Below are 26689 nucleotides of genomic sequence, written 5' to 3'. Positions count from 1 at the left end.
TTCTTCTTTTTAATTCCTTCCAATCCCTTTTATGAAAGTTAATAGGGATGAGAGAATCTATTCGCCACTTTTCGGTATCCGACGGATAATGGGGTATTCGCACTATTGGCTATCCGACGAATAAAACAGTATCCGCTCCGATGCTTTCATTTTCATTTCTGACTTCCTGGCGCCTTTTTTCCAGCCAATGAACACATCTGATGTTGCTTGCCCTCACAGTAACACCGCAGCCATCTTTGTTGTGGAGTTACTGTGATTGGCTTTGCCGCACAGGATCATAGGGGCTATATAAGCCAGCTACCATTTTGGTCGGTCGGTCTCCCTCTCTCTCTCTCTCTCTCTCTCTCTGTCGGTCAGTTTGTCTCTCCCTCTTTCTTTCATACTCACCGATCACCGGCGTGGTGCTGCACAGCGGTCACACTGCTCTGGCGGCTTCTCCAGCTTTTGAAAATGCCGGCCGCATCTTATTCCCTCTCATATTCACTGCTCCCCCCGCTCACCGGCGCCTATGATTGGTTGCATTCAGATGAGCCCCCACACTGAGTGATAGCTGTCTCACTGCAACCAATCACAGGCACCCGTGGGCAGGTCTATGTAGTGTAGTAAAATAAATAAATAAATAAATAAATCAGCCACACGGCCGAAGGCTGGGATTCTCAGCATGGGGAGCCCCAAGTTATTGGGAGCCCCCCAGCTTAAAAATATCAGCCAACAGCCCCTCGGATTTGCCGCATCCATTAGATTCAACAGTCCCGGGACTCTACCTGGCTTATCCCATCTTGCCCTGGTGAGTTGGCAATCGGGGTAATAAGGAGTTAATGGCAAGCCCATAGTTGCCACTAAGTCATAGGTTAATCATGGCAGGCGTCTATGAGACACCCCCATGATTAATCTGTAAGTGAAAGTAAATAAGCACATACACCCGAAAAATCCTTTATTTGGAATAAAAGCCGAAAAAAAACACCCTCTTTCACCACTTTATTAAAATCCCCAAATACCCCATCCAGGTCCGGCATAATCCACACGAGGTCACATGACGCATCCAGCTCTGCTACATGAAGCTGACAGGAGCGGAGCAACTGAAGTGAGTCACATTATCAGCGGTGACGTCACTCATGTTACCCGTGGCCACTGCTCTCAGGTGGAGGACTGCAGCTGGCCGCGGGTAACTTGAGTGACTGCATCACTGATCATGCGGCTCACTTCAGTCACTCAGGCAATTTGCGGTCACCAGTGAGTCCTTTACCTGTGATCGCAAATCAGGCTGTGGCACACAGTTGTAGCAGAGCCGAGTGGGACAGCACTGTCAAAATGCATTCAAAATGCATTCAAAATGCATCCAAAATGCAGCGTTTTGGATGCTTTTTGAAACGCACATGCAGTGTAAAGTATGAGGAAGGGAATGTGAATGAGCAGAGCTGCAGTGTAAAGCATGGGAAAGAGACTTGAACGAGCAGAGCTGCAGTGTAAATCATGGGAAAGGAAACGTGAATGAGCAGAGCTGCAGTGTAAAGTATGGGAAAGGAAACGTGAATGAGCAGAGCTGCAGTGTAAAGCATGGGAAAGGAAACGTGAATGAGCAGAGCTGCAGTGTAAAGCATGAGAAAGGAAACGTGAATGAGCAGAGCTGCAGTGTAAAGGGAAAGAGAGAGAGAGATTAGGCATGATTCCAGCTCAGCCATTATCAAAGAAGGAAGCTGAGCTCACAGCCGTTCTCTGCTCATGCGGCCAGCGTTTATTGTGAAGGAGGAGGGATCACGGGGGATCAACGCTGCACCATGTACAGAGACACCGGGGAACTCCGGGGGAGTATGGGAGGGTGACTTAGCTGGACCCGGGGAGGAGTTTTCTGTTGTATGTGTCATGGCAGAGGAAGAAGGTGAATGCTGGCGGCACGGTGGTGCGCGCGCTGCCATCTTGAATGATCGGAAGGGGGTTGGGGGGTGGGGGGTCAGAAATGCTGTCAGGCACCTTCTACAGGCTGTACCTATACTGTTTCAGCCTTTTCCCATCCATTTCAGCCTTTTCCTCAGTTACTATATATATATATATATATATATATATACATACATACATAATCGGCTGGTAAAACAAGGCTGGTATTAACCCCATTATTACCCAGTGTGCAACCCGGCACCAGGGCTGCTGGCAAAGTTAGATACAGCACCAGAGTATGGCGCTTCTATGAGCACACCATTTTCTGGGACGGCTGTGGACTGCAATTCGCAGCAGGGTGGGGCTCAGAAAGATTGGACCACTCTGCGCTACAGATTCCAATCCCCAGCTGCCTAGTTGTACCCATCTGGACACAAAAATCCCATTTCAACCTTTTCCTCAGTCCCCACAGCTCGCCGTTAGGTCCAACGTGAAATTATTCGGGTTTCCCATAGACTTACATTGGGCGTCGAATATTTGCGAATACGCAAATAGCGGCGACCTATTCGTCAGATATACGTCGAAGCGGATATTTTGGTATTCAATCATCCCTAAAGATTAACCATATACAAACTACAAAAATCAACAATATAGAAAACAAAGTATATAAATATTAAGAGCAGCACAATCTCTAGTCTTCTGCATCGGAACATTTGCTAACTTTTTATTCCTTCAGCTTTGCGTAAGTTAGTCCGTCTCTCCCACGCTATGTTTCCTTTTTCTTTTTTTTTTGTATTCCTGTTTTGAGTTGAGCCAAGAGCGGTATTACTAAGGTCACGGTAATAAACAAGAAACCTGATGTCTACAGGGAGTTGTTACATCTGAATGGAGAATGAAGGAAATGAAAAAGACTCCTTTGTCAGACACAGTTTTTGTGTAAGTTCAGCTGTGAAGTAAAGCAAGGGGCGTTGATACATTTCATGCCGTGGCATAGTTAGGCGGTGTTCACATCGGGGCTATTCTGCCTATGGCCTACGGTGGCCCCAAGGGTAAAAAAGGTACAAATATTATAATTGCTATGTGGACCCACTTAATTTTTCGTCATTTTTCTACGGTGACCCCAAGGGAAAAAAAAGTGCAAATATTATAATTGCTAGGTGGACCCACTTAATTTTTCACTGAGGCCATAAAGCTTTATGATAAGTCTTTAATTTTATATTATATATATTTATTTTTTATTCTAGGATTACGACGATGGCTACGGAACGGCATACGATGAGCAAAGCTACGATTCTTACGATAACAACTATAATTCACACGTACAGAGGTGAGTGGAGCTGCGGACGCGCTGTTCTGGTGTTTTTTGATGAGTGTGCGGTTTCGGGTTATGGAGGTATTTGTTTTCAATAACTGTTTCTCCGCGAGCATTGACGTTCATTATCATAATGAGAACATATTCCAACCTGCTTTCCGAGCACTTTCCCTTATAGCTCTGGTGCTCCTGGGACGTTTCTCAGCTATTGAACTGTGGCATTCATTGGAAGAAAAAACTGTCGAGAGTTAGAAAACAGATTCTCACTGTTAGCGCTTTTTATTTTTTTCCACCTAAAATTGGTTCATATTTGATTAGATAAAAAAAAAAAAAAATCAACATTTAAAAGAACAGTGAATCTCACAAGGAAAAGATGGGAAAACTGCAGTATTAGTCATTCTAAACCTGATGCAAAAAGTCAGAGGTTGTGGCTTAGCCAAAGGGGAGGAGATTGACCATTGAGCCCTTTTGTAGTTAGAATTCCTGCTGCAGTCAGTTGCATTACTGTCAGGGCCGTGACTAATAGGGTTAAACTAGATACCAAAACTGGCCAGCAGGTGTCACTACACTCAGGGTACACAGTGGTCACAATACAATGGAGGTCCCTGGTGCTAGGGAGACGGGAGCAGGGTCACAACCTGAACTCATCTGTGGCTGAACCCTGGCGTCCCTATACAGGTTTTTTCACCCTGTCGCTGACCACACTCTTTAGCCCTCATTTGCCTTGAACTCACCCTGGCTAGTGAGCAGGCTGACGAGATTGCTAGTCTCGCTTCTAACATACAGAAACACAAGGGTAGGAAATCAGACAGGTTATATAGATATGAAAAAAACAAAACACTCCAAAGAGCTATTATGCAGATACACCATAGCTGCACACAACAAGACAAGCTTCTTCCAGAGCTGGCTTCTTCCAAAGTGAACCACATAGAAATGAGGAAACATTTTTTAGCATTGGTATAAGCTGATCAGGCACATAACCATAAATAGTGGGCGGCATGGTGGCTCAGTGGTTAGCACTGCAGTCTTGCAGCGCTGGGGTCCTGGGTTCTAGTCCCACTCAGGACAACATCTGCAAGGAGTTTGTATGTTCTCCCCGTGTTTGCATGGGTTTCCTCCGGCTTCTCCGGTTTCCTCCCACACTCCAAAAATATACTGATAGGGAATTTAGATTGTGAGCCCCAATGGGGACAGTGTTGCCAATGTATGTAAAGCGCTATGGAATCAATAGCGCTATATAAATGAATAAATATTATCATTATTATTATTAATATAGTGAAGGGGAGTGATCCCAAAGAGCCGCACCTGAGATTGAAAACTACAGCCAGCAGCCACTCAGGAAAAGGTGCTTAATTCTTAGGGGTACTTTGCACGCTGCGACATCGCAGGCCGATGCCGAGCGCGATAGTCCCCACCCCCGTCGCAGCAGCAATATCCTTGTGATAGCTGCCATAGCGAATATTATCGCTACGGCAGCTTCACATGGACTCACCTGTCCTGCGACCGTCGCTCTGGCCGGCGACCCGCCTCCTTGTTAAGGGGGTGGGTCGTGCGGCGTCACTGCGACGTCACACGGCAGGCAGCCAATAGGAGCGGAGGGGCGGAGATGAGCAGGATGTAAACATCCCGCCCACCTCCTTTCTTCCGCATAACCTACGGAAGCTGCAGTGACGCCGGTAGGAGATGTTCCTCGCTCCTGCGGCTTCACACACAGCGATGTGTGCTGCCACAGGAGCGAGGAACAACATCGGACTATCGTGTCAGCATAATTATGGATTACGCCGACGCTGCACCGATGATACGATTACGACGCTTTTGCGCTCGTTAATCGTATCATCGAGCCTTTACACACTACGATGTCGCATGCGATGCCAGAAGTGCGTCATTTTCAATTTGACCCCACCGACATCGCACCTGCGATGTCGTAGTGTGCAAAGCCCGCCTTACAGTACTACTCGCAAAAAGAGGTGGGAGATTGACCCTTGATCCTTATTGTGTTTAGAGTAGTCGGGGAGAGCTCCTGCTGTAGTCAGTTGCCTTACTGTCATTACTATGACTAACTTGGTTAAACCAGATACCAAACCCCCCCCAGTAGGTGTCACTACACACAGGATACACATAGAGGTCCCCGGCACTAGGAAGACTGAAGGGAGCTGGCTGACCACCTCCATACACCTGCAGCTGAACCCTGCACTCCCTAGTGAGCAGGCCAACGAGAGCACTAGTGTTACCTCTACAATGCAGAAACACAAGAGTACAAAAAAAGTCAGGGGAAGTAGACATGAAAAGGAAAAAGACTCCAGCCAGCTTCAGTGCAACAAACACCACAGCTGCACAGAACACGACAAACTTCTTCCTGAGCTGGCTCCTTTCAAAGTGGAGCATATTGAAATGAGGAAACAGTTTCTATCACCGGCATCAGCTGATCATGCACATGACCTTAAATAGTGATGGGGAGTGATCCCAAAGAGCCGCACCTGAGACTGAAAACTACAGCCAGCAGCCAGTTCAAGAAAGCGTGCTTAACCATTGCAGTACTACTAGAAAAAAAGAGGGACAAGATTGACCCTTGATCCCAATTGTAGTTAGAGCAGTGGGGGAGAGCTCCTGCTGCAGTCCATTGCCTTACTGTCATGGCCGTGACTAACACAGGGTTAAACAGATACCAAACATCCCCCAGTAGGTGTCACTACATACAGGGTTCAGAGAGGTCACGATACAACGGAGATCCCTGGTGCTAGGGAAAGGGAAGGGAGCAGGGTCACCATCTGCACTCACCTGTGGCTAAACCCTGCACTCCCTTGTATCTCTATATGGGTTATTTTACCCTGTCGCCCACCACACTCCTTAGCCCGCGTTTGCCCTAAACTCACCCTGGCTAGTGAGCAGGCCCATGAGATCACTAGTCTCGCCTCTACAATACAGAAACACAAGGGTAGGAAAACAGGGTAACTAGATATGAAAAGAGAAAACAGTCCGAGCAGCTATTAAGCAGCTAACACCACAGCTGCACACAACAAGACAAACTTCTACAAGAGCAAACTCCCTCCAAAGTGGACCACATAAAAATGTGGAAACAGTTTCTATCACAGGCATCAACTAATCAGGCACATGACCTTAGATAGTGAAGTGGAGGGATCCCAAAGAGCCGCACCTGAGATTGAGAGCTACAGCCAGCAGCCAGGAAGGAAACGGTGCTGCTTAACCCTTACAGAACTACTAGCGTAAAAATGGTATTCAAGTAACAGCAGTGGATCTGCCAGCTGCAAATTGTTGTGACCTTCTGATACGAGAGTTGCCCGAGGTCTCCTCCGGGTGGGACATAGTCATGACACTTACAGAGGCACGAGTTTATGAGAAGATTACTGACATCATACAGTCCATATACAGGTACTATGAAATTACTTTTAAGAAACTCCAGTTTGTTCTACTTTGATCCTTGTTTCTATTTATTTTTTTTTTTACATTTGTATACCCAAAAAACATAAAATGCTTGAAAAAAATGTCTATTTTTCAGTAGACTCTTTTAAAATATTTTTTTTTTTTTTAAATAATGGGGTAAATTTATCAATGTATTTACATAATAATACTAAAGATTTTTTTTTAATTATGGCATTTAGGCCTCATACCATATCAATGACCTTTTTATGCCGTTTTTGACTGATGTGTTGTGTGAATGTTGTAAAATAAGATGGGTGAGACATTAGCGATTGACAGGCCGTGACGCACCCTGGGAAAGAATATGTCATATCTCTGTTACAAAATGTCTAGGAGAAATGTTTTATCTAGGTTGGGGCTTAGCCAAGGGGGTGGAGCTTAGCATTCATGGTCTTTATTGTAGAAAGGATTTCATAATCATCATTGTTTTTTCTTTATTTGAAATACATATCTACTAGTAATGAGCGGGCACTACCATGCTCGGGTGCTCGGTACTCGTTAAGAGCAGTTGGATGCTCGGATGGGCACAACTCTTGTACCAAATATAATGGAAGTCAATGGGGGACTCAAACATTTTTCCTGAAGAGTCTACGGAAAAAGCCTCGAATTCACCATTGACTTCCATTATACTCGGGTGCTCGAGTCACACCCATCCAACTGCTCTTAATGAGTACCAGGCACCCGAGCATGGTAGTGCTCACTCATCACTAATATCTACATATAACTGCATAATTCCCAAAAGTCTATTCATAGCTCTTTTGCGGATGAATAGATTCTTAGCTAAGTATCAAGACTAGAATATGTATGTAGAACTTACGGTAATTTGCTAAATATTTTAGAAATATTGTATGCTAAAACAAAGTTACATTCGGTTTTACACTCAAGAGCTGCACTCACTATTCTGCTGGTGCGGTCACTGTGTACATACATTACATTACTGATCCTGTACTGATCCTGAGTTACCTCCTGTATTATACTGCAGAGCTGCACTCACTATTCTGCTGGTGCAGTCACTGTGTGCATACATTACATTACTGATCCTGTACTGATCCTGAGTTACCTCCTGTATTATACCCCAGAGCTGCACTCACTATTCTGCTGGTGCAGTCACTGTGTACATACATTACATTACTGATCCTGAGTTACCTCCTGTATTATACCCCAGAGCTGCACTCACTATTCTGCTGGTGCAGTCACTGTGTACATACATTACTGATCCTGAGTTACCTCCTGTATTATACTCCAGAGCTGCACTCACTATTCTGCTGGTGCAGTCACTGTGTACATACATTACATTACTGATCCTGAGTTACCTCCTGTATTATACTCCAGAGCTGCACTCACTATTCTGCTGGTGCAGTCACTGTGTACATACATTACATTACTGTCCCTGAGTTACCTCCTGTATTATACTCCAGAGCTGCGCTCACTATTCTGCTAGTGCTGTCACTGTGTACATACATTACATTACTGATCCTGTACTGATCCTGAGTTACCTCCTGTATTATACTCCAGAGCGGCACTCACTATTCTGCTGGTGGAGTCACTGTGTACATACATTACATTACTGATCCTGAGTTACATCCTGTATTATACTCCAGAGCGGCACTCACTATTCTGCTGGTGCAGTCACTGTGTACATACATTACTGATCCTGAGTTACCTCCTGTATTATACTCCAGAGCTGCACTCACTATTCTGCTGGTGCAGTCACTGTGTGCATACATTACTGATCCTGAGTTACCTCCTGTATTATACTCCAGAGCAGCACTCACTATTCTGCTGGTGGAGTCACTGTGTACATACATTACATTACTGATCCTGAGTTACATCCTGTATTATACTCCAGAGCTGCACTCACTATTCTGCTGGTGCAGTCACTGTGTATATACATTACATTACTGATCCTGAGTTCCTGAGTTACATCCTGTATTATACTCCAGAGCGGTACTCACTATTCTGCTGGTGGAGTCACTGTGTACATACATTACATTACTTAGGGCTCATTCAGATGACCGTTCCGTTTGTCCTGGTCAGTTCCTGTTTTTTTGCGGACCTACTGACAGGACCATCTTTTTAATGTCTTTTGTGTAGGATCGGATGCACATGGTAGCACTTCCATGTGCATCCGATCCTACAAAAAAAAACAGATCGGATGCAGTGTGTCCGTTCCGTTATTATGGAACATGTCCTATTCTGTTCCGTAATAACGGACCATGACGCATACAAGTCAATGGGTCCGCAAAATCCCCGGAAGCGGCATTGAAAGCACTTCCATGTGACTTCCGTCGGGTGCCCGTGCAGTCTGTGTCCCGCACCTTGCCAGCCCCGCGGCTGCCCGCTCTGCAGTGTGTGAGCAGCTGCGGGGATGATGAGCATTGCCGTCAGGAGGTTAGTAAAGTTCATTCCATGCGGTGATGAAGTTCGGTACTCCTGATGTCAGCGCTTGTCACTGACATCTATGCCCGCCACGATCTCACATTACCTCTCACGGGCGGCTTGTGGTTGTGACTAGCGGTGACATTACAGGCCACTTACTATACTTCGCTTGTGAATATGGCTGTCATTGAACTCAGTGACGAGCGCTGACGTCAGGAGTGCAGTGGCTTCCATCACCGCAGGTAATGTATCTAGCTAACCTCCTGAAGTCAGCACTGGTAATGCCCTGCAGTGACCTGGGCTGACCTCATGATGTTAGCTCATCGTCATGGGACCCCCTTGTTGGATTACGTCGGACCCGGATTTGTTTTTACTTTCCAATAAATTGGTGAAAGAGGGAATGTGTTGGGGAATGTTTTTTCACATAAAAATGTGTTTGTTGCCTATTTTTTTTATTACTGACTGCATTAGTGATGTCGGGTATCTGATAGACGCCGTGACATCACTAACCCTAGAGCTTGATGCCAGGTGATAATACACAGCTGTTATTAACCCCATATATTACCCCGTTTGTCACTGCACCAGAGCATTCGGGATGAGCCAGGTAAAGTCCCTGGACTGTTGCATCTAATAGATGCGGAAATTCCGGTCGGCTGCTGGCTGATATTTTTAGGCTGGGGGGGTTCCTAATGACGTTGGTCTCTCCAGCCTGATAATACCAGCCAGCAACTGTGAGGCTTTATCTTGGCTGGTATCAAAATTGGGGGGACCGCGCACTGTTTTGTTAATTATTTATTTATTGTACTGTACGATATAGACCCGCCCACTGGTGGCTGTAATTGGTTGCATTAAGACAGCTGTCACTCAGCGTGGGGGTACATCTGACTGTAACCAATCACAGACGGGAGGAGGAGTGAATATGTATGAGCCTAATGAGCGGCTGGCTCGGTAAGAACTAAGAGCTGCTGCGGGAGCAGTGTTGAGGGGCAATACCCCGAAACAGATGATTGTGGATGGATACCTGGCCTTGGTATTTCCCTTGTCATATCTTTAAACTTGTCAAAGAGTTGGATATTGACTAAAAGGGCCACTTAATATGGTGGTTATGGTGGTCTCCTAAAAAGAGCCACTCCTTGGCTAGGTCCTTCCCGGAGAGATATCTGGCTAGTTTCTGAGTCGAGACTCCTAACAGAGACTCCACTGACTTTTTTGATTTGCGGGAGCAGTGTGACAGCTGTGCCAAAGATCGGTGAGTATGTAGCGCTTGCTCCTACCCCTTTGCCCCAGATTCTGTTTCCCGTAGACCTGTTATGGGGACCAGCATCTGGCCAGATACCCTGGACTGCATGTTATTCTCCCTCCGGTTTTTTTTTGCGGTCCACAAAACAAACGGAAGTCACACGGACCGTATACTGAACGAAACGGGACAGATGTGGTTGTCACACGGATGCCACATGGATGCATCCATGGAAAAACAGGACCGTTTTTTGTGGACCGCAAAATCGGAACGGTCATGTGAAGGTAGCCTTATCCTAAGTTGTATCCTGTATCAGTGATTACTCACACCAGCGATGATTCTCGCTCCCGAGAGCATTGTATTAATTATGGCAGTGTTTGAAACAAGTGTCCTTTACTGTGGATGGCACTTGGATGACATCTGAGTGCAGTCCGGTATTTTGATCTGAGTGCCATCTACTAGAACATCGTATAGGTCTCGTCTGTGTTATACGGTGGTGTGAACGCAGCTTGATACTCTAGAGCTCACTTTTTGGCTGGTGAGCTGAGGAGGCTGATGGATCAGTCACTGCTCCTCAACCAGCAGCCCCTGTAGGAACAGAAGGGGGGTGTGGTGAGGAAAGCTGCGCTATCAAGAGAAATAGGTCGGCCTGTAACTGGGGATCTGTCGGAGAGCTCGTTCTGCCATTTTTTTCTCAGCAGAGTTATACCCACAAACTACATCAAAGGTGAATATGCACGGAAATAAAGCGTCTGTAAAGGCCAAATTTTACAAAATTTGTAATGAAACCCAATTGCTAAAATTATTTTTACCCCAATTACATGCATTTAAAGAAAAGAAATTGCCCCAAAAAGTGGACAACTCTTTTAAAGGGAACCTGTAACGTTTAAAAATGCTATTAACCTGCAGATATAGTGTTAATCTGCAGCTGAATAGCATTCTGAACCTTCCTGATGCCTTCACATTAAACCCTTTTGCCGGGAAGTAAAAAGTAGAATCCTTCCGGGAGCATTCTAGTTTCAGTCACGTGGGTGGTGCTGGCACGAGTTGAGTCATCAGAGTTCAGTGTATATGGAGAGCGGCAGCCATAACCATCCCCTGCACTAAATGACAGTCTCGCTCAGTTAGGGCTTGGGGGTTACAGCACTTTTTATTACCATTCTTCACTCTGTGTCACGGTTGTGTCACGGTTGTCACTTAAGTGTCACGGCCAGCTGACAATCCTGTGGCAGCGACTGTTAGAAAATCCCAGAGATTGGTGGCATATTTTGTTATCTGACAGTTCCCTGTTGTCAGTTTTTCCTCTCTGTTGCCAGCCTCTGACTTCCTTTATAAAACTTACCTTGGAATAGTTTGGGTGCGGTTTATTGTTGTTCCTGGCTATGTTGTGCAGAGTTTGTCTCCTGTTGCTCCAGAGACTTCTGTGGTAGCTGCTTCTAAGTTAAGTTTGACTTTTTCTGTATACCTGGACTCAGGTGGTAGTATGTCCCCTGTATTGTTTCCCTTTGTCTCCCTTAGCATTAGTGGTGTTGACAAGCACTCCCACCCACCATCCTTACTTAGGGCCCAGATCAGGGTTTGCCTAGGGTGAGGTATTCATATTCAGTGACAGGTGCAGAGCCTGTATAGGATTGGTGAGGGTGAGCTGCAGGTTGTTGTCAGGGGTCACCAATTCCCCCTTTACATAGAGATAAAGCATTATTTCTCTCAGTTGCCGGCCTCTGACTTCCTTTATAAACCTCACCCTGGGATACTTTGGGTGCAGTTTATAGTTGTTCATGGCTGTGTTGTGCAGAGTTTTTCTCCTATTGCTCTAGAGACTTCTGTGGTAGCTACTCCTAAGATAAGTTTGACTTTTGCTGTCTACCTGGGCTAAGGTGGTAGCATTTCTGAGTCCCCTGTATTGTTTCCCTTTGTTTCCCTTAGTATTAGTGGTGTTGAAAAGCGCTCGCACCCGCCATAGTTACTTAGGGCCCAGATCAGGGTTTGCCTAGGGTGAGGTATTCCTGTTCAGCGACAGGTGCGGAACCTGTATAGGGTCGGTGAGAGCAGTGAGGATGAGCTACAGGTTGTTGTGAGGGGTCACCACTTCCCCTTTTCCTAGCGATAGGACATTCCTTTCACCTTCCCTTTGTATTGTATTATACGGCCGGTATAGCTTCTATCCCCGGCTGTGACACTCTGCCCATAAAATAGCAGACCCATCCCTATAAACTTTGACTTTTCTACATAAATTTAGCTATTCTTATCTGGAAAACCCATCTAAATGCTTGTGGGTTTAGAGTCGTTGTAGTTTGCTCTGTATATTCCCCTTTAAAAAAATCCTTATTGTAATATCATCTTGTAGGAAGACTTTAAATCTGTCAAATTCCAGATAACAAGGGTTTGCTTAACATATTTCAACATTATATCCAATGTCGTATATATTCTACGCCAGACAGTCAGTAAAGTCTGCCGTACGGCCACTTTTGATTGATTTACGTCCCATTTATGGAAGCCGTATGGACCTCGCTAGCAGAACAGAAGTGTTTGTCTACTTTCCATTTTATGTTTTTTTGAGAAGATTTATATTGGATGGTTTGAAAAATAGCTATACAAATATGAAACCCACTAGAGATCGGCACTACATCATTTGGATTTAGCATTGCCATCTGCTTAATAGCAGTAAAATGGCTACAGAGCCTCTTCTAATCGGCCATTCTCAGACCTGACAGATGCTATCGAGTTAACACGTCAAGCCAAGAGTGGGATGTAAGCTATACTACAAGGCTGTAAAAAATAGAAATCAATATAAAGCTAAAAGAATGTAAATTTATGAATTATTAACAATATTAACCACATTTACTTGTGATATTGGGTCGATACTTTTTCCATATTGAGTTATAGTTCGATCTATTGCTCCCTACGGCTTGAATAGCCAAGTGCTGTGTTTCCTGGTGGGGTGCAGTTGGATAGGGCCAAAGACTAGTTAAACCAATTTCCATTCCTATTGGTTAGTGTGAACCTGTGTATAGCTCCAAACTTCTTTTAGAAAATAATATGGCAGGGCATTGTCCTCAAGGATCAATGTCAAGAAGTGGAAGAGGTTGCAGTATTCAGTCTCCTCAATCTGGGCTTTCTCAATCTTAATGATAAGAGTCAGATTGTTAATTTAGAATGTAACTAGTGATGAGCGGGCACTACCATGCTCGAGTGCTTGGGTACTCGTAACTAGTGATGAGCGAGCACTACCATGCTCGGGTGCTCGGTACTCGTAACTAGTGATGAGCGGGCACTACCATGCTCGGGTGCTCGGTACTCGTAACTAGTGATGAGAGAACACTACCATGCTCGGGTTCTCAGTACTGGTAACTAGTGATGAGCGGGCACTACCATGCTCTGGTGCTCGGTACTCGTAACTAGTGATGAGCGAGCACTACCATGCTCAGGTGCTCAGTACTCGTAACTAGTGATGAGCGGGCACTACCATGCTCAGGTGCTCAGTACTCGTAACTAGTGATGAGCGGGGACTACCATGCTCGGGTGCTCGGTACTCGTAACTAGTGATGAGCAGGCACTACCATGCTCAGGTGCTCTGTACTCGTAACTAGTGATGAGCAGGCACTACCATGCTCGGGTGCTCAGTACTCGTAACTAGTGATGAGCGGGGACTACCATGCTCGGGTGCTCAGTACTCGTAACTAGTGATGAGCGGGCACTACCATGCTCGGGTGCTCAGTACTCGTAACTAGTGATGAGCGGGCACTACCATGCTCGGGTGCTCAGTACTTGTAACTAGTGATGAGCGGGCACTACCATGCTCGGGTGCTCAGTACTCGTAACTAGTGATGAGCGGGCACTACCATGCTCGGGTGCTCAGTACTCGTAACTAGTGATGAGCGGGCACTACCATGCTTGGGTGCTCAGTACTTGTAACTAGTGATGAGCAGGCACTACCATGCTTGGGTGCTCGGTACTCGTAACTAGTGATGAGCGGGCACTACTATGCTCAGGTGCTCTGTACTCGTAACTAGTGATGAGCGGGCACTACCATGCTCAGGTGCTCAGTACTCGTAACTAGTGATGAGCGGGCACTACCATGCTCAGGTGCTCAGTACTTGTAACTAGTGATGAGTGAGCACTACCATGCTCTGGTGCTCGGTACTCGTAACTAGTGATGAGCGAGCACTACCATGCTCAGGTGCTCAGTACTCGTAACTAGTGATGAGCGGGCACTACCATGCTCAGGTGCTCAGTACTTGTAACTAGTGATGAGTGAGCACTACCATGCTCTGGTGCTCGGTACTCGTAACTAGTGATGAGCGGGCACTACCATGCTCGGGTGCTCGGTACTCGTAACTAGTGATGAGCGGGCACTACCATGCTTAGGTGCTCAGTACTCGTAACTAGTGATGAGCAGGCACTACCATGCTCGGGTGCTCAGTACTCGTAACTAGTGATGAGCAGGCACTACCATGCTCGGGTGCTCAGTACTCGTAACTAGTGATGAGCAGGCACTACCATGCTCGGGTGCTCAGTACTCGTAACTAGTGATGAGCGGGCACTACCATGCTCGGGTGCTCAGTACTCGTAAGTACTGATGAGCAGGCACTACCATGCTCGGGTGCTCAGTACTCGTAACTAGTGATGAGCGGGGACTACCATGCTCGGGTGCTCAGTACTCGTAACTAGTGATGAGCGGGCACTACCATGCTTGGGTGCTCAGTACTTGTAACTAGTGATGAGTGGGCACTACCATGCTCAGGTGCTCAGTACTGGTAACTAGTGATGAGCGGGCACTACCATGCTCAGGTGCTCAGTACTGGTAACTAGTGATGAGCGGGCACTACCATGCTCAGGTGCTCAGTACTGGTAACTAGTGATGAGCGGGCACTACCATGCTCAGGTGCTCAGTACTCGTAACTAGTGATGAGCGGACACTACCATGCTCGGATACTCGGTACTCGTAACTAGTGATGAGCGGGCTTTACCATGCTCAGGTGCTCAGTACTCGTAACTAGTGATGAGCGGACACTACCATGCTCGGATACTCGGTACTCGTAACTAGTGATGAGCGGGCACTACCATGCTCGGGTGCTCAGTACTCGTTACTAGTGATGAGCGGGCACTACCATGCTCGGGTGCTCAGTACTGGTAACTAGTGATGAGCGGGCACTACCATGCTCGGATACTCGGTACTCGTAACTAGTGATGAGCGGGCTCTACCATGCTCGGGTGCTCAGTACTCATAACTAGTGATGAGCGGGCACTACCATGCTCGGATACTCGGTACTCGTAACTAGTGATGAGCGGGCTCTACCATGCTCGGGTGCTCAGTACTCATAACGAGACAGAGGCTTCAAAATTACCAATAGCTTTTCATTTTCATTTGTATATCGATTAAGATGCTGATGTTTAAGTAGCAGAGGAATGAGCTGGTGATGTAAAGGTATTGCTGGTCTTGTCTTTGAAAGACCTATATGCACATATAAATTGTTTGGGGTTTGATATTGTGATGACAGATTCCCTTTAAAGAGAACCCGTTGTCTGATTTCTAGAAAACTTTGTATTTTTTTTTTTTTTTTACAAATTATGTTAATTATAGTACTAGGAAACAAACTAGGTTCACAAACAGATTTCTGACCAATCAGGTAAGATCACTGTCTGGAAGATTGATTGGATGTGACCCTTTGCTCACGCGGATAATGTATTAGGATAAAACCAATTTTCGCGTTCTTCATCTTTTAAGTTTGGTTGATTAAATCCCTTCTCTCCCGATAATGGAGTTGTCTTATTGATGCTGTGTACACACAATGATCATGGCGGATTGGCAGACAAATTAAGACTTCTATCAGATCAATTAGTTAGTTGCTCACATCAACTTAAATAGTATTGTCCGGATTGGACGTAAACGGTACATGTTGGGATGTATGTACTGCGCTTATGCCGGTAGGCCCCGGTAGTGCGTCACATGGACAAAGTCAACAAGGATATGTGCAAAAAATATATACACAACACAGTTTTGGTGTAGTCTTTGCATTTTATCCATTTCCTGGATTCCTGGATACAATATTGCCATCTTTTACCCTATGGCAGAAAAAAATATATATGTATTCCAAAAAAAATACTTTGTGAAAATGGCCGATTCTGCAATGGTCTCTATGGAGTTCTTCATGGTTTTCTGTTTTATTTCCTTTCAGCACGGGGGATTACTATGATTATGGACACGGGCTCGGAGAAGATTCCTATGACTCATATGGTGAGTAGATGATAAATACACATTGATGGCCGATAGAGCTGTAATAACCTTATCAATGGGCCATGCCACTGTTGGACCTTCTGAAGATTGTTATAATCTCCACCTTTTTAATTGACCTTTAGTTTTCAAACAAGACTAATTGATTTTTCCTTTTTGTCATCCCAAAATAAACTCTAAAGGCCGCTTTACACGCTGCGATATCATGACCGATATCGCTAGCGTACGTACCCGCCCCCATCAGTTGTGCGCCACGGGCAGCGATTTCGCGTGGACCCGTCACACTACTTACCTGCCTAGCGATGTCGCTGTGACCGGCGAAGCGCCTCCTTTCTAAGGGGGAGGTTCGTTCAGCGTCACAGCAGCGTCACAGCAGCGTCACTGAACCGCCACCCAATAGAAGCAGAGGGGCGGAGATGAGCGGGACGTAACATCCCGCCCACCTCCTTCCTTCCTCATTGCGGGCGGCCGCAGGTAAGGTGAGGTTCCTCGTTCCTGCGTTGTCACACGTAGCTATGTGTGCTGCCGCAGGAGCGACGAACTACTTCGTACACCGAGCAGCAGCGATAATCGAGAATAGCGGGGCATGTCACCGATGAGCGATTTTGAACGTTTTTGCGACGATTCAAAATCACTCATAGGTGTCACACGCAACGGCATCGCTAAAGTGACCGGATGTGCGTCACAAATTCCGTGACCCCAACGAGATTGCTTGAGCGATGTCACAGCGTGTAAAGCCCGCTTAAAAATCTGGGATGAATCTATTAAAACATAACTTTTAATGTACATATAGAAAACAGGTTCCTCCAATCACGATAAATCCTGAGGTTACAGAGAGGACAGGTAGAAAAAAGGGGGTAGGACAGTTAGAAAATTTTCATTGCCCCCCTCTTTTATTCCTTACTTTTTGTAACTTTTTTCCTTCACATAAACATTGACCTTTGTATACGAGTAATATGTTGCGTAACAGTACTCCATGCATGTCCACACATACTGGCGTTCAAATGGTTCAAAAAATGGATAGGCTATTCTTGAAATATATATCTTGTAGAACAGAGTTTACAGGGAATAGTATGCAAACTATATCTCTAAGGCCACGTATAGTTAGCTACCTTGTGTCATTGTCCAACCTATGAAAGACGTAGGTGGGGTTGGATTTGAGAAATATCTGTTGATATATGTGCCCTCCATAGGTCTTCAATGGGATTTTCATCTGGACTCATTGCTGGCCACTTCTGAACTCTTCGGCACTTTGTTTCCAACCAGTTCTGGTGAATTTTTTAAGTATGTTTGGGGTCATTGATATTGGACACTGTACATTGCCACCCAAAATCCTTTGGCAATCATTAAATTTCATAATGCCTTATATGCAGTCAAGACACCAACTGCCAGACACAGCATAACATCGCCAAAACATCTCTGAGCCTCCACCATATGTGACTGTAGGTTCTGTGATCTTTTTTTTGTAGGCTTCATTCTGTTTTCGGTAATCATTAGAATATCAAAAACCATTATCTTGGTCTCATCTGTCCACAAGATACGTTTCCAGAAGGATTTTGGTTACTCATGTGTATTTTGGCAAACTGAAGTCTAATTTTTATTGTCTCTGTGTCAGCAATGGAGTCATTCTCGGTCTCCTCCATAGCCTTCCATTTCATTCAAATGGGGACGGGTAGTTCCCACTGACACTTATGACCCCTGAGCCTGCAGGACAGCTAGAATTTCTTTGTAACTTGATTGGGGCTTATTCACAATCCCGACTATCCTGCATTGCAACTTTTCATCATTTTTTTTCCCTTCTGTCCAAGGCAATTAGCTACAGTGCCATGAGTTGCTAACGTCTTAGTTATGTTGGACACCACGGACAAAAGAATATTAAGATCTCTTGAAATGAACTTGTAGCCTTGAGATTGTTGATATTTTTCAACTATTTTGGTTCTCAGGCCCTCACAATTCTCTTCTCCTCTTTCTGTTCTCCATGCTTAGTGCGGCACACACAGATTCAAAATGTAAAGACTGAGTCAACTTCTCCCCTTTTTATCCAATTTCAGGAGTGATTTTTAAATTACCCACACCTGTTACTTGCCACAGGTGAGTTTAAGCGAGCATCACATGCTTGAAACAAACTTTTTTACCCACAATTTGAAACGGTGCAAACAATTTTGTCCTGCCCATTTTGGGGACTTTTGTGAAATTATATCCCATATGCAGGAAGTAAATATATGTATGACAAAACATGTGGAATTGCAATAATTTACTCGGAGAAATACTTCATTTTTTGAAGCAATTTCAAGAGTTTCCAACCACTCCGCTCACACACAGACATAATAAGCTAGATTGCAGTTATCCAAAATGTATGTGAATAAGCCAAAATCCTTTTGGGATGCATCTTGTAGAGAGATGAGACCAAGATAGAGCACATAATTTTACTGTTTACTGTTTACTGAAAATGGAATGAGGCCTACAAAGAAAAGAACACAGGACCTACAGTTAAATATGGTGGAGGTTCAAAGATGTCTTAGATTGTTTTGCTGCCTCTGGCACTGGGTGGACTTGACTGTGTGCAAGGTATTGTGAAATCTTAAGATTACCAAAGGATTTTGGGTGGATATGTAGTGTCCAGTGTAAGAAAGCTGGACTTACATCGTGTCCTAGGTCATGGGTCTTCCAGCAGCACAACGACCCCAAACACTTCAAGGAGCCCCCAAGAATGGATGATAAGAAAGTGCTGGAGAGTTCTGAAGTGGCCGCAATAAGTCCAGATTTAAATCCCATTGACACCTGTGGAGAGATCTTAAAATTGATGTTGGAAGCAGACGCCTTCAAATATGAGACCTGGAGCAGTTTATAAAGAAGAATCCAAAATTATAAAAATTTCAGCTGAGAGGTGTAAGAATCTTGTTCATTGTTGAAGGAAGTGATTGATTGCAGATATTTATTCCAAAGGGTAAAGGGCATGCAACCAAATATTAAGATAAGGGCACAGCAATTTTGTCCGGCCCATATTTGGAGTTTTGTGTGAAATTATGTCCAATTTGCTTTTTTTCCTTTGTTTTTTTTTGTTGTTCCAAAACACACAAAGGAAATAAACACGTGTATAAGAATGTGTACATGTGTAATTGCAATAATTTCTGGGAAAGATTTTTCATTTTCTGGAACAATTTCAAGGGTGCAAACACTTTCAGCCATGACTGTATAATCAATTCGAAATGTCAAGAACAGAACTAAAAAGAGTAGAAAAAATAGTTTGTTTTTTAGTAGAATTTGTTGTATATGTGAATATTATATCAATAAAGAAGTCTGAAGGGTTTTTCCACTATGTTTCCCCCTGTTGAAATTGCAGCACTTATACTCACCTCTGGTGCCAGCGTTGTTCCACCGATGTTGATACTGTATCTCCTTGGATTGCATTACAATGTTACGTCACACGATCCCCTGCAGTCAATCACTGGCCACTTCACTCTCGCCGCCTTCGGACAAATCGTTAACAACCATAGGAAGTGAGCGCTGCTGCTCCATCACCTCCTCCGCATGTATGGGATATGTCCGAAGATGGGGAGAGTTTAGCAGCTGCTGGATTGGCCGAAGTGGGTCATGGGATGTTATTTCAACCGGGGGAACATACAAGGTTGTCCGAAGAGTGGGTAAATTGTTTGTGAAACTGCCACTGATCAGCTTTTTTTGGCTTTTTTTTTACTTTTTTGCCCATTATTATTATTATTTATTATTATAGCGCCATTTATTCCATGGCGCTTTACAAGTGAAAGAGGGTATACGTACAACAATCATTAACAGTACAAAACAGACTGGTATAGGAGGAGAGAGGACCCTGCCCGCGAGGGATCACAGTCTACAGGAGGATAGAGGACCCTGCCCGCGAGGGCTCACAGTCTACAGGGATTGGGTGATGGTACAATAGGTGAGGACAGAGCTGGTTGCGCAGGGGTGTACTGGACTGAGGGCTATTGTAGATTGTAGGCTTGGTGGAAGAGATGGGTCTTCAGGTTCTTCTTGAAGCTGATTAGATATAAACAATGAATGGAGCCGAAACAGCAAACCTCCATAAACAGTTGCATAATTAATACGGTTGCAAAAAGACAAATGTCCATCAAGGTCAACCAAAGGAAGAGATTGTACAACCACAATTCATGATTCACTTTCCCCCCCAAAAGAGCCAATCTTTTCTTCCCAACGCCAATTGTCGATCCACTAGACCAAACATTTGTAAAAGAACTTTAAAAGTTTACATAATCATTTATATCATTTTCTATTAAAAAACCAGCTAAGCCTTTTTTGAAACCATCAAAGGGTTCCCGCTGTGACCAATTCCTGAAAGAGTATGCCACAGATTAATAGTTCTTATGGTAAAGAAAGAATTTATCCTTTGAAGATTGAACCTTTCTTCCTCCAGATGTAGTGAATGTCCTGTTGTATTTTCAAACATGAAGCCATTGACCCTACTTTTTATATGGACCATATATGTACTTGTACAAATTATTCATGTTCCTCCTTTTACATCTTTTCTCAAGAATAAAAAAATTGAATTCTTTTAACCTTTTCTCAAAATTAAGATCCTCCATACTTTGTATGGATTGTTCTATAGTCAGTAAGAAAAAAGTAATGAGACTTCAGCTTACCATACGCAACTGCGCTCCTGGACTTGCAGGTGCTCGTGGTCCTCCAGACCGGCCGGTATACAGCTGAGAAGAAGTGAAGGGTGGACCCAGCACCACAATATAGTATATTGAAATATCAAAAATGTATTAGGTATTAAAAATCCAACGGATCCAAAACTTAAGAGAAGCCGCATAAGCACACCTTACGCGTTTCGGACAAAGAATAAAAACAAGTCCTTAATCATAGGTGATGATTAAGGACTTGTTTTTATTTATTGTCCGAAACGCGTAAGGTGCACTTATGCGTCTTCTCTTAAGTTTTGGATCCATTGCATTTTAATACCTAATATATTTTTCATATTTTAATATACTTTTATTGTGGTGCTGGGTCCACCCTTCACTTCTTCTCAATTGTTCTATAGTACTGCAGCTCAGATTACATTTACTTCATTGGTAGCTGAGCTGCAGTACCAAGGAATGGGCACTACTCATTGAAAGGAGCTGTGCTATTCCACATCTGTTCACATCCGACCACAGTTGGAGCTGAAAACATCTAATTGGTGGCAACACAGATTATAAGAAGACCAGCATCCACAGATAATAAATTAAAGGCTTTGGTTTATTCTTCCAAAATTTAAAACAATAGACACCATCTGGTCTACGCGTTTCGACCAAAAAATGTACTTAACCATGAACATTTTTTGTTCGAAACACGTAGACCGGACGGTGTCTGTTTTAGCTTTTGGAAAAATAAAGCAAATGTTTTAATATATTATCTGCGGATGCTGGTCTTCTTCTAATCTGGATTGCTTCTGATCAGGAACCGGCCTGATATTTTTCCGTGAATAGCACCTTCTGCGATATCCTATCTACTCTGGTGAGCTGAATTGGTCTCTTGTTTCTGAACTGATTGGTGGAGTTGCCGGACCTCTCTCAATATGAGATTGATGACATCAGTTTTTAACCCTAGAACGCATACCTGGGGCCTCGCAGGCCTGCTAGGTCATTTGTTTTCTATGGTAGATTGAATTGCTTGCGCGTTCTAGGGTTAAAATCTGGAAATGCCTTTAAAATCACATTTTTTTTAGAAGACCATTTTTTATCATTGGTAAATAATTGCAAAGTTTTTTTTTCATCATACAATTTTTTTTAAGCAGTGAAGTCCCCTGAAAGTATTACATGGTCAGTGATGCATTTAAATGGCTGCCATGTGAATAAATGCGTAGACTTATAGGGTTTTTCCACTTTTAGGACAACCCCTTCTGATTCCACTTGTTTCCACAGTTAAAATAAAATACCCTGTACTCACCTCCTGTTCTGGCACCATTCAAGCACTGTCGGTAAACGGTGTTCTGGGCTCACATGACATTGTGACGGATCCCTGTGTCCATTCACTACCTGCTTCACTCCCTTCTGACCAAATGAGTTAATGAATAGAAAATGACGCGATTGCGGCCACTCACATCCTGTTGACTGCTCATTTGGTCCGAAGGAGGTAATTGAATTCAGAAGTTCTGTGACATCACAATGTCACGCGAGCCCTGACCGTTATTAACGACAGTGCTGGAACAGTGCCAGAACATGAGGCGAGTACAGTGTTTTTACTTTAACTGCAGGAAACAAGTGGAATCAGAAGAGGTGGTCCTAGTAGTGGACAGCACCTTTAATTAATCAAATAATCAATTAATTTATTAAATAACTACATAATTTATTTACAGGATGACAATAATAACCCTAGATAGAGATGGGCGAAGACGCAGATGTTTGAGTTTGACGGGTCCAGACGGACTTTAAAAAAGACAAATATCTGACCAGATACCGAACCCCATATAAGTCTATGGGGATCCGAACATTGTGTTTTAAAATAGTGGTAGAAGGGGATAGGGGGATTAGAGCAGGAGCATTATAAAAACCGAGTCTCCCGCATGGTTGTCATAATGCTTCCTGGTCCAGTCATTAATCCTCATGTATATTCACTGCATTCCCCACCCACCATCAGTCCCAGAGTCTGTGATTGGTTGCAGTCAGACTGTGCCTACATCCTGTGTGGCAGTGCCTTTGATTGTTTGCCATCACATACACTGTCTACATCCCTATAGTGTTGTAAAAATAAAGAGATTGGTGTAAGGCCCACCATATTCAGTGCAGATAAAGCACATGGCTACAGGCTGCAGCTCACAGCCATGCACTTATCTTTAAATAAATATTTTTTAAAAACGGCTTGTGGTCCCCCCCCCCCCGAAATTTAATACCCAGCCAAGATAAAGCTAACAACTGGGGCTGGTATTCTTAGGATGGGGAGGCCGATGGATAATGGCCCCTCACAGCCTAAAAATAGCAGCCTGCAGCCACCCAGAATTATGGCATCCATTAAATGTGACAATCCTGGCACTTTACCCAACTCATTCTGATTAACCTGGTGCAGGGGCAATCCGGGTAATATAAGGGGTTAATGATAGCTCACAGCTGCCACTTAGCCCTAGATTAGTGTTGGGAGGCATCTTTGACACCAAAAACATTCTTTATTTGAATTAAAATACAAATAAATGCCATCTTTCTCCAATCTATTAACTCCTAAAACACCCCTGCAGGTCTGAAATAATCCACACGAGGTCCCACGGTGATCATGGCTCTGCTTCATACTGAAGTCACAGCGCACTGGTATAGAACACGACCGCACGCAGTGATTTCAGTCAGAGACTGACTGAGCCACAGTTTTCTGTGGTGACATCACTGATTTTTACTGTGGTCCCAGGTGGAGCCTCCACTTGTGACCGGAACAAACCTCACCTCAGGCGAATTGATTGAACTCAGTGACCTCACCTCAGGTGAACTGAGTTAAATCAGACCTAGATCTTCTGGCAGAAAACCCTAGGTATCTGGTATGTGCTCCAAACTTAACTTTTTGGATTTGCCCATCACTAACCCTAGAAGTTCCAGGTGTTTTTAGCATTTTTTATTTGTAGACCATTTTTTTTAAATTCTTTCTTTCTCTCATAAGATATCTTTGCTTCAAAAAATAAGTAAATGGGAACGGCTAATAGAACTAGGGATGTTTAGTTTGCAAAAGAGAAGGCTGAGAGAAGACTTCATAGCGGTCTACAAATATTTAAAAGGTAGTCACAGTGCAGAGGGAACCACCCTATTCTCTTTAGCACAAGGAAGTACAAGAAGCAACGGGATGAAACTTAAAAGAAGGAGATTCAGATTAGACATTAGGAAAAACTTTCTGACAGTGAGGGTAGTCAGGGAGTGGAACAGGCGACCACGGGAGGTAGTGAGCTCTCCAACAATAGAAATCTTTAGGTGGAAACTGAATAAACATATAGCTGGGATGTTTTAGGAAAACCTGCACTCGCAGGGTGTTGGACCCGATGGCCCTTGAGGTCCCTTCCAACTCTACCATTCTATGATTCTATGATTTTATGAAATAAGTAAATACATAATATAATATTAAAAAAATGAAAATTATTCTTATTTATGATGAAAAAAAGTAGTTAAAACGTCAGCAAAAAAAGGAGAATAAAATAAAATAAAAAAACTGCAATAATTTATTTATTTTTCTAGGACAAGAAGATTGGACAAATTCCAGACACAAGTCTGTTTCCTCAAGAGCCACAAAAGGAGCCTACAGAGATCAACCATATGCAAGATACTGATTGTACAGTCTGACGTGAATTATGCCCTCTTCTCCAGCCCTGTTTACTGTTCAAAGTAATTTTTTTCTATGAACGCTCATTACCTTTTTATTAAAAAAACAAACAAAAACGTTCTAAAAACGTGAATGAATGGATGGACTGAAACTAAATGGTTTCTTTTTTTAATTTTTTTGGGGGGTTATTAACCATCGAAAGACCAAATGAACCAACCAATTGTAAACCAACCTTGTTATATACAGTAGTCTGTATTTGAAAATAGGTGGTCAAAAGGGATGAATTTAACTTTTAACTAGTGTTAAACCAGTTAGATCGACTTAAACATGTTAATCCATTCGTTAACATAATCGTAACCTTTTTATTTTAAAGGGTTTGTTTATTTTTACAAACTTAAGTTCTATCAGCTTTATTTTAACTATTTGCTACTTTTTTTTCTCTTGTAAATCTGCATAAATGAAAAAAAAAAAACACAAATGGAAATAATGTGGTATCTTTTTTTGTAACGAGTCTTGAAATGTACTGTAGTGTTGAGCAAAGTTTACTGTTGCTTGATACTAATAAACTTTTGAAAGAAAAAAACAAAAACTGTGTTGTGAAAAGGTAATTTTCTGCGCTCTATTTTGTAAAAACAAAAACAAAAAATAAATAGTGGTAAACAGGGAATATTCTTAACGCTGATATTTCTAAAAGGTTCACACTTGTCTTAAAATTTGGTATAAAATTAAAACGTACATTCACTTCATCGCTTTAGGTTAAAGGCTGTATATAAATGGTATTGATCTGCTTAAGAACCATATATAAAACAATGCAAACCAAATAATGTTTATAAATTGGTTTTAAATTAGATTTGAGTTTTCTGGTTAAAAAATGTGAGTTTTCATTTTGTTGAGCATTTTTTCACTTAGTGCAACTTTGGAATTTAAAAGAATTTTGATTCCTTAATGAGAACTTCGTACCGTGATGGGAGCAATTAGCACAAAGCTTTTAAAGACTTTCTGACATGACTAATTGAGGTCGCTTTCATCCGTGGCAGAGGATGTGTAACCCTTAAAACGATCTTCATTTGCAAAGGTAAATAAATCAAATAAGATTTTAATATTCATTAATTTCTCTTTAATCTAAACAATAAAAAGCCGCTGCACTACAAACTAGAAAGTTTCATTTTTGTGACTTTAAGCCCCCCCTAAATGACCATTTTAAACTTTTTTTTTAATTTTATATTTTTTTATCTAATGACATTTAAAAAAAAAAAGGAAAAAGAAAAAAAAAGCTTTGCTATTCTCCTTAAAACCATCTGTAAAATTTCATAACTAGCTGTTTGAAAATTATTTTGTCCATAAACTTTAGTAATTAAAGTTAACTTCTAAATTTACTAATTCCATTTTTGGTAATTTTTCTAAAAAATGTTTTAAAGTTTTCTTTTTTAAATGCTTTTTTATTTTTATTTTTTTATGACATTTTAATACATTTATCTTTTTCCCAGGAAGCAGGTAAAATATAGAAGAACAGGACTGAAAATAATGGGCCTTTTGAATTTTAGGTGAGTTTTATTTTCAAAAATTGATGATCACTTTTTGTAAATTTCTAAGCAAATTTTTGAAAAATACATGTCACCTCAGTCAAAATTATCCTATTTTACTGGTTTCTTTAGCTAAAATGATGTTCTTATTCGTATGTGAACAATATGGTAGTGAAAATGGTCTGAAATCTAAATAAAAATGATTATGCAAAAACTTCCTACATCAATGGGTAAATTTACTATCACAAATGCCTCCTTCACACCTCCATGTTTCCGGTACTTTTGGTATCTGTTTCCACACATACCAGAGACATGGACACATGCAGACCCATTAATGGGTCTTTCCACATATCCCTGTTTTCACATGCACCATGTGTCCATGTGAAGCACATGCGTGTCTGTGTGCGCCACATGGCGACATC

At 43.0% G+C, this 26689-nt stretch overlaps 1 protein-coding gene across 1 annotated transcript in view; it reads left to right on the top strand.

The window, feature by feature from the left end:
* The window catches only part of KHDRBS3 (KH RNA binding domain containing, signal transduction associated 3), a 172928-nt gene extending 147595 nt beyond the window's left edge, over positions 1-25333 (top strand). Inside the window, exons 7-9 of the mRNA XM_075316179.1 lie at positions 3120-3202; positions 16421-16479; positions 24660-25333. Of these exons, the coding sequence (XP_075172294.1) occupies positions 3120-3202; positions 16421-16479; positions 24660-24751 (234 nt within the window). The 3' untranslated portion in view covers positions 24752-25333. The remainder of the gene's footprint in view (positions 1-3119; positions 3203-16420; positions 16480-24659) is intronic.
* The last annotated feature ends 1356 nt before the right edge of the window (positions 25334-26689 follow it).

Source organism: Anomaloglossus baeobatrachus, chromosome 6 (assembly GCF_048569485.1).
Source record: "Anomaloglossus baeobatrachus isolate aAnoBae1 chromosome 6, aAnoBae1.hap1, whole genome shotgun sequence".
NCBI lineage: Eukaryota > Metazoa > Chordata > Amphibia > Anura > Aromobatidae > Anomaloglossus > Anomaloglossus baeobatrachus.
Note: the sequence above shows the minus strand (reverse complement) of the source record. Positions and strands in the feature narration are given on the sequence as shown.